General features: G+C 39.4%; 1 protein-coding gene across 1 annotated transcript in view; it reads left to right on the top strand.

Annotated features, from left to right (window-relative positions):
• Positions 1-14,610, top strand: part of LOC101017895 (dynein heavy chain 14, axonemal) — a 294,249-nt gene that overhangs the window by 80,194 nt on the left and 199,445 nt on the right. Inside the window, exons 9-10 of the mRNA XM_031655372.1 lie at positions 598-806; positions 1,489-1,741. Of these exons, the coding sequence (XP_031511232.1) occupies positions 598-806; positions 1,489-1,741 (462 nt within the window). The remainder of the gene's footprint in view (positions 1-597; positions 807-1,488; positions 1,742-14,610) is intronic.

The following is a 14,610-nucleotide window of genomic DNA, read 5'->3' as shown; positions in this document are numbered from 1 at the left end:
TAGAAGGCAGGGGGCCTTGGGCAGTTGATTAGATCATGAGAGTAGAGCCCTCATTAAGGCATTAGTGCCCTGAAAAAGGAGCTCAAGAGAAATTCCTCACCCCTTCCACCATCTGAGGACAAAGAATGTGCCCTTCTGTGAACCATTAAGATAGCCCCCCACAGATAAGGAATCTGCTAGTGTCGTGATCTTGGACTTCCAAATCTCCAGAACTGTGAGAAATAAATGTCTATAGTTTATAAGCTATCCAGTGTAAGGCTTTTTGTTACAGCAGCCCAAATGGACTAACACCCCGTGGAAAGAGGAGTAAATGGGTTCCAAGTGTGGTATACTTTAAACTCTGTTTGATTCTTTCTTCAAAGAACATCTAGTTCCCTTTGCTATTCCCCAGGCGCAACATATCTAAAAAATATTCTGGGGTAGGAGGGCAAACTTACAAATCATATTATTATGCAGAAGGTAAAATTATAGCTGTTTCTCCTAAGCAAATTGTAAGGGTTATCTAATATTTTCTAAGTAAAATAGAAAATTTGCAAGATTGTAATGAAAGAAGACTGACATTATTCTCAGTTACATTAAAAATATTTTTCTCTCCAGATTTTGATTGGCAGTGGATTATCTTAGATGGCCCAGTGGACACCTTTTGGGTAGAAAATCTGAACTCTGTGCTAGATGATACTAGAACATTATGCCTAGCAAACAGTGAGAGAATAGCTTTAACTAATAAAATAAGAGTGATTTTTGAAGTGGACAGTCTCTCTCAGGCCAGTCCTGCTACTGTCAGCCGATGTGCCATGGTCTATATGGTAAGCTTTCAAAAACAAATGTTTTAACAAAGCAAAAATGTTGTTTATGATAGTAACTATTTATTATTTACAGCATTTTATGTTTATTTTATTTTTGCCTTTGTATCCAGCAGCATGAACCCAATAGTTCCAAATCTTTGTGTCTCTCAAAGCCTCATAATCCAGAATTGAATGTGAATTTAATTATTACTGTTCTAATACTACTCTTAGTAATTGGAGTGTCAGTATTTTCCACAACTGTGAGTAAACAAATAGACAAATTAGGCTGCTGATATGAATTATTTTTTCAATAGAGGAAGATGTTCCTGAGACCTTTTCATACCCACTCTGACTCTAAGAACTTGGAAAACACATTATGAAGACAGTGGGAAGGAAGTACAAAATATAACATGAAGTTATTAGCTATATTCTCTATTCTCTATACATGAAGTTATTAGCTATAATTAGCCCTATGCTCTAATCTACTTAACTGAATGTTATAAATAAATCTAAATATAGGGCTGACTTCTGGGTAAGCAGTTCCCCTCACCACATACACAGAGCCTCAATACACCTTCCTATACATAATCCCCCAATTGCTTGTTTTCTTGTAAGACCATAGTTAGAAATCACAAATCATTCCAGAGGATGTACCATATTTTTATTTATTTACATAAGATTATATTTTACTTTTTATTATTAGGATCCTGTTGATCTGGGATGGGAGCCTTATGTTAAGTCATGGCTTCTGAAAACTTCTAAAATTATAAGTCAATCAGGAGTGGATTGTCTTGAATTCATGATTAAAAATAGTGTCACAGACGGACTACAATTTATAAAGAATCGTCAGAAATTTCAGCCATATCCTATGGAGGACATAACAATCATCATAACCCTCTGCAGAATTCTTGATGCTTTCTTTGACTTCATGGGTAAAAATGGAGGATTTGAACAAAGTGAGTTTTTCTCTCTAAGTCATGTCAATGATACATCTTAACTAGTCAATGCCAATTTATCACCATATATTAGATTTTAGAAAATTTCTCAAAGAGCAAGCATTTTTAGTCTATTTGGACCAACAGCAGATATGCACATGGAACAAACTAAAAACCATTTATGGAGGAACATATCAAAAGTAAATTAGTATCATACAAGTGTTGAAGGATCACAGGAAAAATGATTGTAAAGAACCACTAGAGGGTCTCTATTAAAGGAGAATGTTTTCACTGGATTTTAAAGATTTTTAGAGTTAGAAATAGTGAAAAAAACCTGTTCAGAATTCCAGATGTAAGTTGTAATCACACAAAGGCATAATCATGAAAAGTAGTAAAACATATGTAAGGAAGGATAAACAGATTCAGAAAATCATATAGTATTATAGATAAGGTATTGGTATTGTCTTTGAAGTCAGAATCCCTAAATCTAAATGCTGGTTTTATGCAGTTTTTGGTAAGATGGCAGATTAGCACAGGCTCCCAATTCTTTCTCTCAAACCAATTTTGGATTCATCAAACCAATATAGAAATCGTTATAAATCCCTGAGGTGATGTAATATGGTTAGATCCCAACAAGAGGAAGCGGCAACCCTGAACAACCATGGATGCCATGAATAGGAGATAAAGTGGAAAAAAATATTTAGGTGTGTACTTTCCCCATCAACTCAACTCTGAATGGGCTATTGTCCATTGTTTGCCAGTTAGCATACCACAGCACAGCCAGGGGCAGCAACAAAATATCCCATTGGCAGGGAAGCCTATCTAGGTTTAGGGAGTAGGTAAAAACATATTTTCTCCTACTGCCACCCCTCTTCAAATCTTAAAGCCAAGATGATTAAAAAAGAGAGACCACACTTAGAAAAAGAACAGTGCCAGAGTAGATACAGATTGTTAACACACAAGTGACCTGCTTTGAAGAGTGACCACTCCCTCCCTAGATTCACACTTCTAAATTCATCGGAAGTACAACCCAGGAAAGTTACAGTATTGGAAACAAAGCAAAAAGAATCAGTTAAAAAAAAACAGCAACTGGAGGATATGTATTAGTTAAAATAACATAGTAAATGGGTTGAATGCTGGATTGGTTAGCTGTATAGCAGATTAGTGAGGGCTATAACAACAGCCAAGGAACTCTCAGAATGCATCAGGAAGAGCTAAAGAGGTTAAATATTATGTATTTTAAATATATAACAAATATGTTTCTATAATACAGAAATAATGTGTATATAGTTGAAAGATTAATAAAAATTGAAAGGTTATTCTGCTATATTATTCATATAACAGAACCTCCAGAAAGATATAGTAAAATAAATAGAGGGGAAGAAATGTTTCAGGAAATAATTGCCTAGGAGTTCAGAGAATTAGAGAAAATGTGAGACCTAAGATTGAATAGGATCCTGGAGCATTAAACATGACAAAATGTAAAATCCCACACCTAGAAATGTTATATAGATATATTTTCCTACACCTCTTGGATGTTCTGTTCTTTTTTGTTTGTTTTCTTTTTTCTCTTTGTGTTTGTGTTTGGTTGATTTCTATTGACTTGTCTTCCAGTTTACTGATTCCTTGCTCTGCTGCATGGAGTCTGCTATAAGCCCATTGAAACAATTCTCATATTTGATATTGTGGATTTTATTTCCAGCATTTCCCTTGACCTTTTCTACAATTTTCATCTCTCTGCTGGAATTCCCTCTCTATTCATGAATGATTTCTTCCTTCAACATTAGATCTTTTACATTTTAAGCATAGTTTTTTAAAAATAATTCCTGCCTGATAATTTCAACATCTGGGCCATCTCTGGGTCTGTTCCCTTGACTGCTTTTTCTCTTGGCAACATGACTTTTCTTAATCTTGCTTATTTTTATGTCTCATAATTTTTAATTGAATACCAGATATTGTGTATAAAAGAAATTAGAGACTGAGGTATACAGTAGTTATACCTGGAAATGGACATACGTTTTCTTCTGCCACATTGTTCAGGTAGTGGCATGGTGGGTTGAGTCAATACTGACCTAGCTTTGGCTTTTAGTGTTACTATAGTTACCTTCAGTGCAACACAGACTTTAAATTTTCCATGCTCCTGTACCTTTCCTGGCAATAGATTGCTGTTTGTTACTTGGTTCAAGGCTCATGGTGGGAACAGGGGAGATTTACAGATTCTCATGTTATAGCCTCATTTTAAGGCAGGGTCTGTGCACCTGAGCCTCAGGCGTGGCATTTCTCAGCAAAGAAACAATTTATTGTGAATATCTAAGTTCAATATCAATTTATAAATAATACCTAAGATTAAAGAAAAATTCTCAGAAATTTCAGAGTGAGAAAGACAATAACAAGAGGAGATGAACACAAGATTTGTTAATATCAATATGGTTCAAGAAGAAATGAAGTAGTGTTTTTAAAGTGTTTTATGTTTAGCTAACATATGATTTAAGCATGAAAAGTGCCAGTCTGCAGGTCCCAGTGAGATCAACACAGAAGGTGGGTGATTTCTGCATTTCCAACTGAGGTACCCAGCTCATCTCATTGGGACTGGTTAGACAGTGAGTACAGCCCACAAAGGGTGAGCAGAAGCAGGGTGGGGCATCACCTCACAAGGGAAGTACAAGAGGTCAGGGAACTCCCTCCCCTAGCCAAGGGAAGTTGTGAGGGACAGTGCCATGAGGAACAGTGCATTCTGGCCCAGATACTACACTTTTCCCATGGTCTTTGCAACCTGCAGACCAGGAGATTCCCTTGGGTGCCTACACAACAAGGGCCTTGGGTTTCAAGCACGAAACTGGGTGGCTGTTACAGGAGACACCGAGCTAGCTGCAGTTTTTCTTCATACCCCAGTAGGGTACTTACTAGCCTGGAATGCCAGTAAGACAGAATCATTCACTCCCCTGGAAAGGAGGCTGAAACCAGAAAGCCACGTGATCTAGTTCAGCAGATCCCACCCCCAGGGAGCCCAGCAAGCTAAGATTCACTGACTTGAAATTCTCGCTGCCAGCACATCAGTCTGAAGTTGACCTGGGACTCTCGAGCTTGGTGTGGGAAGGGGCATCCACCATTACAGAGGCTTGAATAGGTGGTTTTCCCTTTGCTGTGTAAACAAAGGAACTGGGAAGTTCAAACTAGGCGGAGCCCACCACAGCACCGCAAAGCCGCTGTAGCCAGACTGCCTCTCAAGATTCCTCCTCTCTGGGCAGTGCATTTCTGAAAGAAAGACAGCACCCCAAGTGAGGGGCTTATAGATAAAACTCCCATCTGCCTGGGACAGAGCAGCTGGGGGAAGGGGTGGCTGCTGCTTCAGCAGACTTAAACATTCCTTCCTCCTGGCTCAGAAGAGAGCAGTAGATCTCCCAGCACAATGCTCGAGCTCTACTAAAGGACAGACTGCCTGCTCAAGTGGGTGCCTGACCCCCAAGCCTCCTGACTGGGATAAACTTCCCAGCAGGGGCCAACAAACACCTTATAGAGGAGAGCCCCGGCTGGCATCTGGTGGGTGCCCCTCTGGGATGAAGCTTACAGAGGAAGCAGCAGGCAGCAATCTTTGCTGTTCTGCAACCTCCACTGCTGATACCCTGGCAAACAGGGTCTGGAGTGGACCTCCAGCAAACTCTAACAGACCTGCAGCCAAGAGTCCTGACTGTTAGATGGAAAACTAACAAACAGAAAGGAAGAGCCTCAACATCAACAAAAAGGAAGTCCACACAGAAACCTTGTCTGAAGGTCACCAGCATCAAAGACCAAAGGTAGATAAGTCCATGAAGATGAGGAAAAACCAGCACACCAAGGCTGAAAATTCCAAAAACCAGAATACCTCTTCTCCTCCAAAGGATTACAATTCCTTGCCAGGAAGGCAACAAAACTGGAAGGAGAATGAGTTTGATGAACTGACAGAAGTAGGCTTCAGAAGGTGGGTAATAACAAACTCCTCTGAGCTAAAGGAGCATGTTCCAACCCAATGAAAGTAAGCTAAGAACCTTGAAAAATAGTTAGAGGAATTGATAAGTAGACTAACCAGTTTAGAGAAGGACATAAATGACCTCATGGGCTAAAAAACACAGCAAGAGAACTTCATGAAGCATACACAAGTTTCAATAACTGAATAGATCAAGTGGAAGAAAGGATATCAGAGATTAAAGAACAATTTGATGAAATAATGCATTAAGATTAGAGAAAAAAGAATGAAAAGGAACAAACAAAGCCTCCAAGAAATATGGAACTATGTGAAAAGACCAAACCTAGGTTTGATTGGTGTACCTGAAAGTAGGGGGGAGAATGGAACCAAGTTGGAAAATAGTCTTCAAGATATTATCCAGAAGAACTTCCCCAACCTAGCAACACAGGCCAAAATTCAAATTCAGGAAATGCAGAGAACAATAAAAAGATACTCCTCGAGAAGAGAAACCCCAAGACACATAATTGTCAGATTCACCAAGGTTGAAATGAAGAAAAAAATGTTACGGGCAACCAGAGAGAAAGGTTGGGTTATCCACAAAGGGAAGCCCATCAGACTAACAGTGGATCTCTCTGCAGAAACCCTACAAGCCAGAAGAGAGTGGGGGCCAATATTCAACCTTCTTAAAGAAAAGAATTTTCAACCCAGAATTTATTTATTTATTTATTTATTTTTATTATACTTTAAGTTCCAGGGTACATGTGCACAACGTGCAGGTTTGTTACATATGTATACCTGTGCCGTGTTGGTGTGCTGCACCCATTAACTCGTCATTTACATTAGGTATATCTCCTAATGCTATCCCTCCTCCCTCCCCCCGACCCCACAACAGGCCCCAGTGTGTGATGTTCCCCTTCCTGTGTCCAAGTGTTCTCATTGTTCAATTCCCACCTATAAGTGAGAACGTGTGGTGTTTAGTTTACTGTCCTTGCAATAGTTTGCTCAGAATGATGGTTTCCAACTTCATCCATGTCCCTACAAAGAAGATGAACTCATCCTTTTTTATGGCTGCATAGTATTCCACGGTGTATATGTGCCACATTTTCTTAATCAAGTCTGTCATTGATGGACATTTGGGTTGGTTCCAAATCTTTGCTATTGTGAATACTGCCCCAATAAACATACGTGTGGATGTGTCTTTATAGCAGCATGATTTATAATCCTTTGGGTATATGCCCAGTAATGGGATGGCTGGGTCAAATGATATTTCTAGCTATAGATCCTTGAGGAATCACCATACTGTCTTCCACAATGGTTGAACTAGTTTAAAGTCCCACCAACAGTGTAAAAGTGTTCCTATTTCTCCACATCCTCTGCAGCAACTGTTGTTTCCTGACTTTAATGATCATCCTTCTAACTGGTGTGAGATAGTATCTCATTGTGGGTTTGATTTGCATTTATCTGATGGCCAGTGATGATGAGCATTTTTTCATGTGTCTGTTGGCTGCATAAATGTCTTCTTTTGAGAAGTGTTTGTTCATATCCTTCACCCACTTTTTGATGGAGTTGTTTGCTTTTTTTCTTGTAAATTTGTTTAAGTTCTTTGTAGATTCTGGATATTACACCTTTGTCAGATGGGTAGATTGCAAAAATTTTCTCCCATTCTGTAGGTTGCCTGTTCACTCTGATGGTAGTTTCTTTTGCTGTGCAGAAGCTCTTTACTTTAATTAGATCCCATTTGTCAATTTTGGCTTCTGTTCCATTGCTTTAGGTGTTTTAGTCATGAAGTCCTTGCCCATGCCTATGTCCTGAATGGTATTTGCCTAGGTTTTCTTCTAGGGTTTTTATGGTTTTAGGTCTAACATTTAAGTATTTAATGCATCTTGAATTAGTTTTTGTATAAGATGTAAGGAAGGGATCCAGTTTCAGCTTCCTACATATGGCTAGCCAGTTTTCCCAGCACCATTTATTAAATAGGGAATCCTTTCCCCATATCTTATTTTTGTCAGGTTTCTCAAAGATCAGATGGTTGTAGATGTGTGGTATTATTTCCAGGCTCTATTCTGTTCCATTTGCCCATATCTCTGTTTCGGTACCAGTACCATGCTGTTTGGGTTACTGTAGCCTTGTAGTGTAGTTTGAAGTCAGATTGCCTGATGCTTCCAGCTTTGTTCTTTTGGCTTAGGATTGTCTTCGCAATACGGGCCCTTTTTTGGTTTCATATGAACCTTAGTTTTTTCCAATTCTGTGAAGAAAGTCACTGGTAGCTTGATGAGGATGGCATTGAATCTGTAAATTACCTTGAGTAGTATGGCCATTTTCACAGTATTGATTCTTCCTATCCATGATCATGGAATGTTCTTCCATTTGTTTATGTCCTTTTTTATTTCATTGAGCAGTGGTTTGTAGTTCTCCTTGAAGAGGTCCTTCACATCCCTTGTAGGTTGGATTCCTAGGTATTTTATTCTCTTTGAAGAAATTGTGAATGGGAGTTCATTCATGACTTGGCTCTCTGTTTGTCTGTTATCAGTGTATAAGAATGCTTGTGATTTTTGCACACTGATTTTGTTTCCTGAGACATTGCTGAAGTTGCTTATCAGCCTAAGGAGATTTAGGACTGAGATGATGGGGTTTTCTAAACATACAGTCATGTCATCTGCACACAAGAACAATTTGACTTCCTCTTTTCCTAATTGAGTACCCTTTATTTCTTTCTCTTGCCTGATTGCCCTGGCCAGAACTTCCAACACTGTGTTGAATAGGAGTGGTGAGAGAGGGCATTCCTGTCTTGTGCCAGTTTTCAAAGGGAATGCTTCCAGTTTTTGCCCATTCAGTATGATATTGACTGAGTTTGTCATAAATAGCTCTTACTATTTTGAGTTATGTCCCATCAATACCTAGTTTATTGAGAGTTTTTAGCATGAAGTACTGCTGAATTTTGTCAAAGGCCTTTTCCGCATCTATTGAGATAATCATGTTGCTTTTGTCTTTGGTTCTGTTTATATGATGGATTATATTCATTGATTTGCATATGTTGAACGAACCTTGCATCCCGGGGATGAAACCAACCTGATCATAGTGAATAAGTTTTTTGATGTGCTGCTGGATTCGGTTTGCCAGTATTTTATTGAGGATTTTTGCATTGATGTTCATCAGGGATATTGGTCTAAAATTCTCTTTTTTTGTTGTGTCTCTGTCAGGCTTTGGTATCAGGATGATGTTGGCCTCATAAAATGAATTGGGGAGAACTCCCTCTTTTTCTCTTGATTGAAATAGTTTCAGAAGGAATGGTACCAGATCCTCTGTATATCTCTGGTAAAATTCAGCTGTTTATCCATCTGGTCCTGGACTTTTTTTGGTTGGTAGACTATTAATTATTGCCTCAATTTCAGAACCTGTTATTGGTCTATTCAGGGATTCAACTTCTTCCTGGTTTAGTCATGGGAGGGTGTATGTGTCCAGGAATTTATCCATTTCTTCTAGATTTTCTATTCATTTGCATAGGGGTGTTTATAGTATTCTCTGATGGTAGTTTTATTTCTACAGGATTGGTGGTGATATCCCCTTTATCATTTTTTATTGCATCTACTTGATTGTCTTCTCTTTTCTTCTTTATAAGTATTGCTAGCAGTCTATCAATTTTGTTGACGTTTTCAATAAACCAGCTCCTGGATTCATTTTTTGAAGAGTTCTTTGTGTCTTTATCTCCTTCAGTTCTGCTCTGATCTTAGTTATTTCTTGCCTTCTGCTAGCTTTTGAATGTGTTTGCTCTTGATTCTCTAGTTCTTTTAATTGTGATGTTAGGGTGTCAGTTTTAGATCTTTCCTGCTTTCTCTTGTGGGCATTTAGTGCTATAAATTTCCCTCTACACACTGCTTTAAATGTGTCCCAGAGATTCTGGTGTGTTGTATCTTTCTGGTTTCAAAGAATGTCTTCATTTCTGCCTTTATTTCGTTATGTACCCAGTAGTCATTCAGGAGCAGGTTGTTCAATTTCCATGTAGTTGAGCGGTTTTGATTGAGTTTCTTAACCTGAGTTCTAGTTTGATTGCACTGTGGTCTGAGAGACAGTCTGTTATAATTTCTGTTCTTTTATATTTGCTGAGGAGTGCTTTACTTCCAACTATGTGGTCAATTTTGGAATGAGTGCAATGTGGTGTTGAGAAGAATGTATATTCTGTTGATTTGGGGTGAAGAGTTCTGTAGATGTCTGTCAGGTCTGCTTGGTGCGGAGCTGAGTTCAATTCCTGAATATCGTTCACTTTCTGTCTCAGTGATCTGTCTAATGTTGACAGTGGGGTGTTAAAGTCTCCCATTATTATTGTGTGGGAGTCTAAGTCTCTTTGTAGGTCTCTAAGGACTTGCTTGATGAATCTGGGCTCTGCTGTAATGGGTGCATATATATTTAGGATAGTTAGCTCTTCTGGTTGAATTGATCCCTTCATCATTATGTAATGTCCTTGTCTCTTTTGATCTTTGTTTGTTTAAAGTCTGTTTTATCAGAGACTAGGATTGCAACCCCTGCCTTTTTTTGTTTTCCATTTGCTTGGTAGATCTTCCTCCATCCCTCTATTTTGAGCCTCTGTGTGTCTCTGCATGTGAGATGGGTCTCCTGAATACAGCACACTGATGGGTCTTGACTCTTTATCCAATTTGCCAGTTGTGTCTTTTAATTGGAGCATTTAGCCCATTTACATTTAAGGTTAGTATTGTTATGTGTGAATTTGATCATGTCATTATGAATTTAGCTGGTTATTTTGCTACTTAGTTGATGTAGTTTCTTCCTAGCATTGACAGTCTTTACAATTTGGCATGTTTTTGAAGTGGCTGGTACCAGTTGTTCCTTTCCATGTTTAATGCTTCTTTCAGCAGCTCTTGTAAGGCAGGCCTGATGGTGACCAAATCTCTCAGCATATGCTTGTCTGTAAAGGATTTTTTTTCTCCTTAACTTTGGAAGCTTAGTTTGGCTGGATATGAAATTCTGGGTTGAAAATTCTTTAAGAATGTTGAATATTGGCCCCCACTCTCTTCTTGCTTGTAGAGTTTCTGCCAAGAGGTCCACTGTTAGTCTGATGGCCTTCCCTTTGTGTGTAACCCGACCTTTCTCTCTGGCTGCCCTTTACAATTTTTCCTTCATTTCAACTTTGGCGAATCTGACAATTATGTGTCTTGGAGTTGCTCTTCTCGAGGAGTATCTTTGTGATGTTCTCTGTATTTTCTTAATTTGAATATTGGCCTGCTTCACTAGGTTTGGGAAGTTCTCCTGGATAATATCCCAAAGAGTGTTTTCCAACTTGGTTCCATTCTCCCTGTCACTTTCAGGTGCACCAATCAGATGTAGATTTGGTCTTTTCACATAGTCCCATATTTCTTAGAGGCTTTATTCATTTCTTTTTACTCTTTTCTCTAAACTTCTCGCTTCATTTCATTCATTTGATCTTCAGTCACTGATACCCTTTCTTCCACTTGATCAAATTGGCTACTGAAGCTTGTGCATGCATCACATAGTTATTGTGCCATTGTTTTCAGTTCCATCAGGTCATTTAAGGACTTCTCTACACTATTTATTCTAGTTAGCCATTTGTCTAATCTTTTTTCAAGGTTTTTAGCTTCTTTGCGATGGGTTCAAACATCCTCCTTTAGCTCGGAGAAGTTTGTTATGACCAATCTTCTGAAGCCTTCTTCTATCAACTCATCAAAGTCATTCTCTGTCCAGCTTTGTTCCATTGCTGGCGAGGAGCTGCATTCCTTTGAAGGAGAAGAGACACTCTCATTTTTAGAATTTTCAGCTTTTCTGCTCTGGTTTCTCCCCATCTTTGTGGTTTTATCTACCTTTGGTCTTTGATGATGGTGACTTACAGATGGGATTTTGGTGTGGATGTCCTTTCTGTTTGTTAGTTTTCCTTTGAACAGTCAGGACCCTCAGCTGCAGGTCTGTTGAAATTTGCTAGAGGTCCACTGCAGACCCTGTTTGCCTGGATATAACCAGTGGAGGCTGCAGAACAGCAAATAATGCACAACAGAAAATGTTGCTGTCTGATCCTTCTTCTGAAAGCTTTGTCTCAGAGGGCACCTGGCCCTATGAAGTGTCAGTCGGCCCCTATTGGGAAGTGTCTCCCAGTTAGGCTTCTCAGGGGTCAGGGACTCAGTTGAGGAGGCAGTCTGTCCATTCTCAGATCTCAAACTCCATGCTGGGATAAACACTAGTCTCTTCAAAGCTGTCAGGCAGGAACGTTTAAGTCTGCAGAAGTTTCTGCTGCCTTTTTTTCAGCTATGCCCTGCTGACAGAGGTGGAGTCTACAGAGGCAGGCAGGCCTCCTTGAACTGCGTTGGGCTCCACCCAATTCGAGCTTCCTGGCTGCTTCATTTACCTACTCAAGCCTCAGCAATGGTGGACACCCCTCTCCCAGCCTCGCTGCTACCTTGCAGTTCAATCTCAGACTGCTGTGCTAGCAGTGAGTGAGTCCCATGGGTGTGGGACCCTCCGAGCCAGGCACAGGATATAATCTCCTGGTGTGCCGTTTGCTAAGGCCATTGGAAAAGTGCAGTATTAGGGTGGGAGTGTCCCGATTTTCCAGCTACCATCTCTCACGGCCTCCCTTTGCTAGGAAAGGGAATTCCCTGACCCCTTGTGCTTCATGGGTGAGGCAATGCCCCATCCTGCTCCTTGGGCTGCACCCACTGTCTGACAAGCCCCAGTGAGATGAACCCGGTACCTCAGTTGGATATGCAGAAATCACCCGTCTTCTGCATTGCTTATGCTGGGAGCTGCAGACTGGAGCTGTTCCTATTTGGCCATCTTGGAACCTCCTAGTCCCAACCCAGAATTTAATATCCAGCCAAACTAAGCTTCATAAGCGAAGGAGAAGTAAAATCCTTTACAGATAAGCATATACTGAGAGATTTGGTCACCACCAGGCCTGCCTTACAAGAGTTCCTGAAGGAAGCGCTAAATGTGGAAAGGGAAAACTAGTACCAGCCGCTCCGAAAACATACCAAATTGTAAAGACCGTCAACACTATGAAGAAACTACACCAACTAGTGGGCAAAATAACCAGCTAGCATTATATTGATATGGTCAAATTCACACATAACAATATTAATCTTAAATGTAAATGGGCTAAATGCCCCAATTAAAAGACACAGACTGGAACATTGGATAAAGAGTCAAGACCCATTGGTGTGCTGTATTCAGGAGACCCATCTCATGTGCAAAGACACACATAGGCTCAAAATAAAGGAATGGAGGGAGATCCACAAAGCAAATGGAAAGGAAAAAAAAAGAAAGAAAAGCGGTGGTTTTAACCCTCATCTCTGATAAAACAGACTTTAAACCAACAAAGATCAAAAGAGACAAAAAAGGGCATTACATCATGGTAAAGGGATCAGTGCAACAAGAAGAGCTAACTATCCTAAATATATATGCATCCAATACAGGAGCACGCAGATTCATAAAGCAAGTTCTTAGAGACCTACAAAGAGACTTAGACTCACACACAATAATAGTGGGTGACTTTAACACCCCACAGTCCATATTAGATCAACAAGACAGAAAATTCACAAGGATATTCAGGACTTGAACTCAGCTCTGGACCAAGTGGGCCTAGTACACATCTGCAGAACTCTCCATCCCAAATCAACAAACTATGCATTCTTCTCAGCACCACATCACACTTATTCTAAAATTGACCACATAATTGGAAGTAAAACACTCCTCAGCAAATGCAAAATAATGGAAATTGTAACAGTCTCTCAGACCACAGTGCAATCAAGGTAGAACTCAGGATTAACAAACTGACCCAAATCCACACAACTACATGGAAACTGACCAACCTGCCTCTGAATGACTACTGGGTAAATAATGAAATTGTTAGCTGGGTAAATACAGAAATGACTAAGTTTTTTAAAATGAATGAGAACAAAGACACAACCTTCCAGAATCACTGGGACACAGCTAAAGCAGTGTTTAGAGGGAAATGTGTAGCACTAAATGCCCAAGACAGAAATCAGAAAAGATCTAAAATCAACACCCTAACATCAGAATTAAAAGAACTAGAGAAGCAAGAGCAAACAAACACATTCAAAAGCTAGCAGAAAGCAAGAAATAACTAAAACCAGAGCCGAACTGAAGGAAATAGAGACATGAAAACCCTTCAAAAAATCAGTGAATCCAGGAGCTGGTCTTTCAAAAAAAAAAAAAAAAGAAAGCAAAATAGATAGACAGCTATATTCTGATAGAAGAAAAGAGAGAAGAATCAAATAGATGCAACAAAAAAATAATAAAGGGGATATCATCACTGATCCCACAGGAATACAAACTACCATCAGAGAACACTATAAACACCTCTATGAAAATAAACTAGAAAATCTAAAAGAAATGAATACATTCCTGGAGACATACACTCTCCCAAGACTAAACCAGGAAGAAGTTGAATCCCTGAATAGACCAATAAATGTTCTGAAATTGAGACAGTAATCAATAACCTATTAACCAAAAAAAGCCCAGGACCAGACAGATTGACATCTGAATTCTACCAGAGGTACAAAGAGGAGCTGGTACCACTTTTTCTGAAATTATTCCAAACAATAGAAAATAGGGACTCTTCTTTAACTCATTTTATGAAGCCAGCATCATCCTGATACCAAAATCTGGCAGAGATGCAACAAAAAAGAAAGTTTCAGGCCAATATCCCTGATGAACATCAGTGCAAAAATCCTCAATAAAATACTGGCAAACTGAATCCAGCAGCACACCAGAAAGCTTATCCACAATGATTAAGTCAGCTTCATCCCTACAATGCAAGGCTGGTCCAACATATGCAAATGAATAAACATAATCCATCACATAAACAGAATCAATGTCAAAAATCATGTGATTATCTCAATAGATGCAGAAAAGACCTTCAGTATAATTCAACACATCTTCATGCTAAAAACACTCAATAAAC

Source organism: Papio anubis, chromosome 1 (genome assembly GCF_008728515.1).
Source record: "Papio anubis isolate 15944 chromosome 1, Panubis1.0, whole genome shotgun sequence".
Taxonomy (NCBI): domain Eukaryota; kingdom Metazoa; phylum Chordata; class Mammalia; order Primates; family Cercopithecidae; genus Papio; species Papio anubis.
Note: the sequence above shows the minus strand (reverse complement) of the source record. Positions and strands in the feature narration are given on the sequence as shown.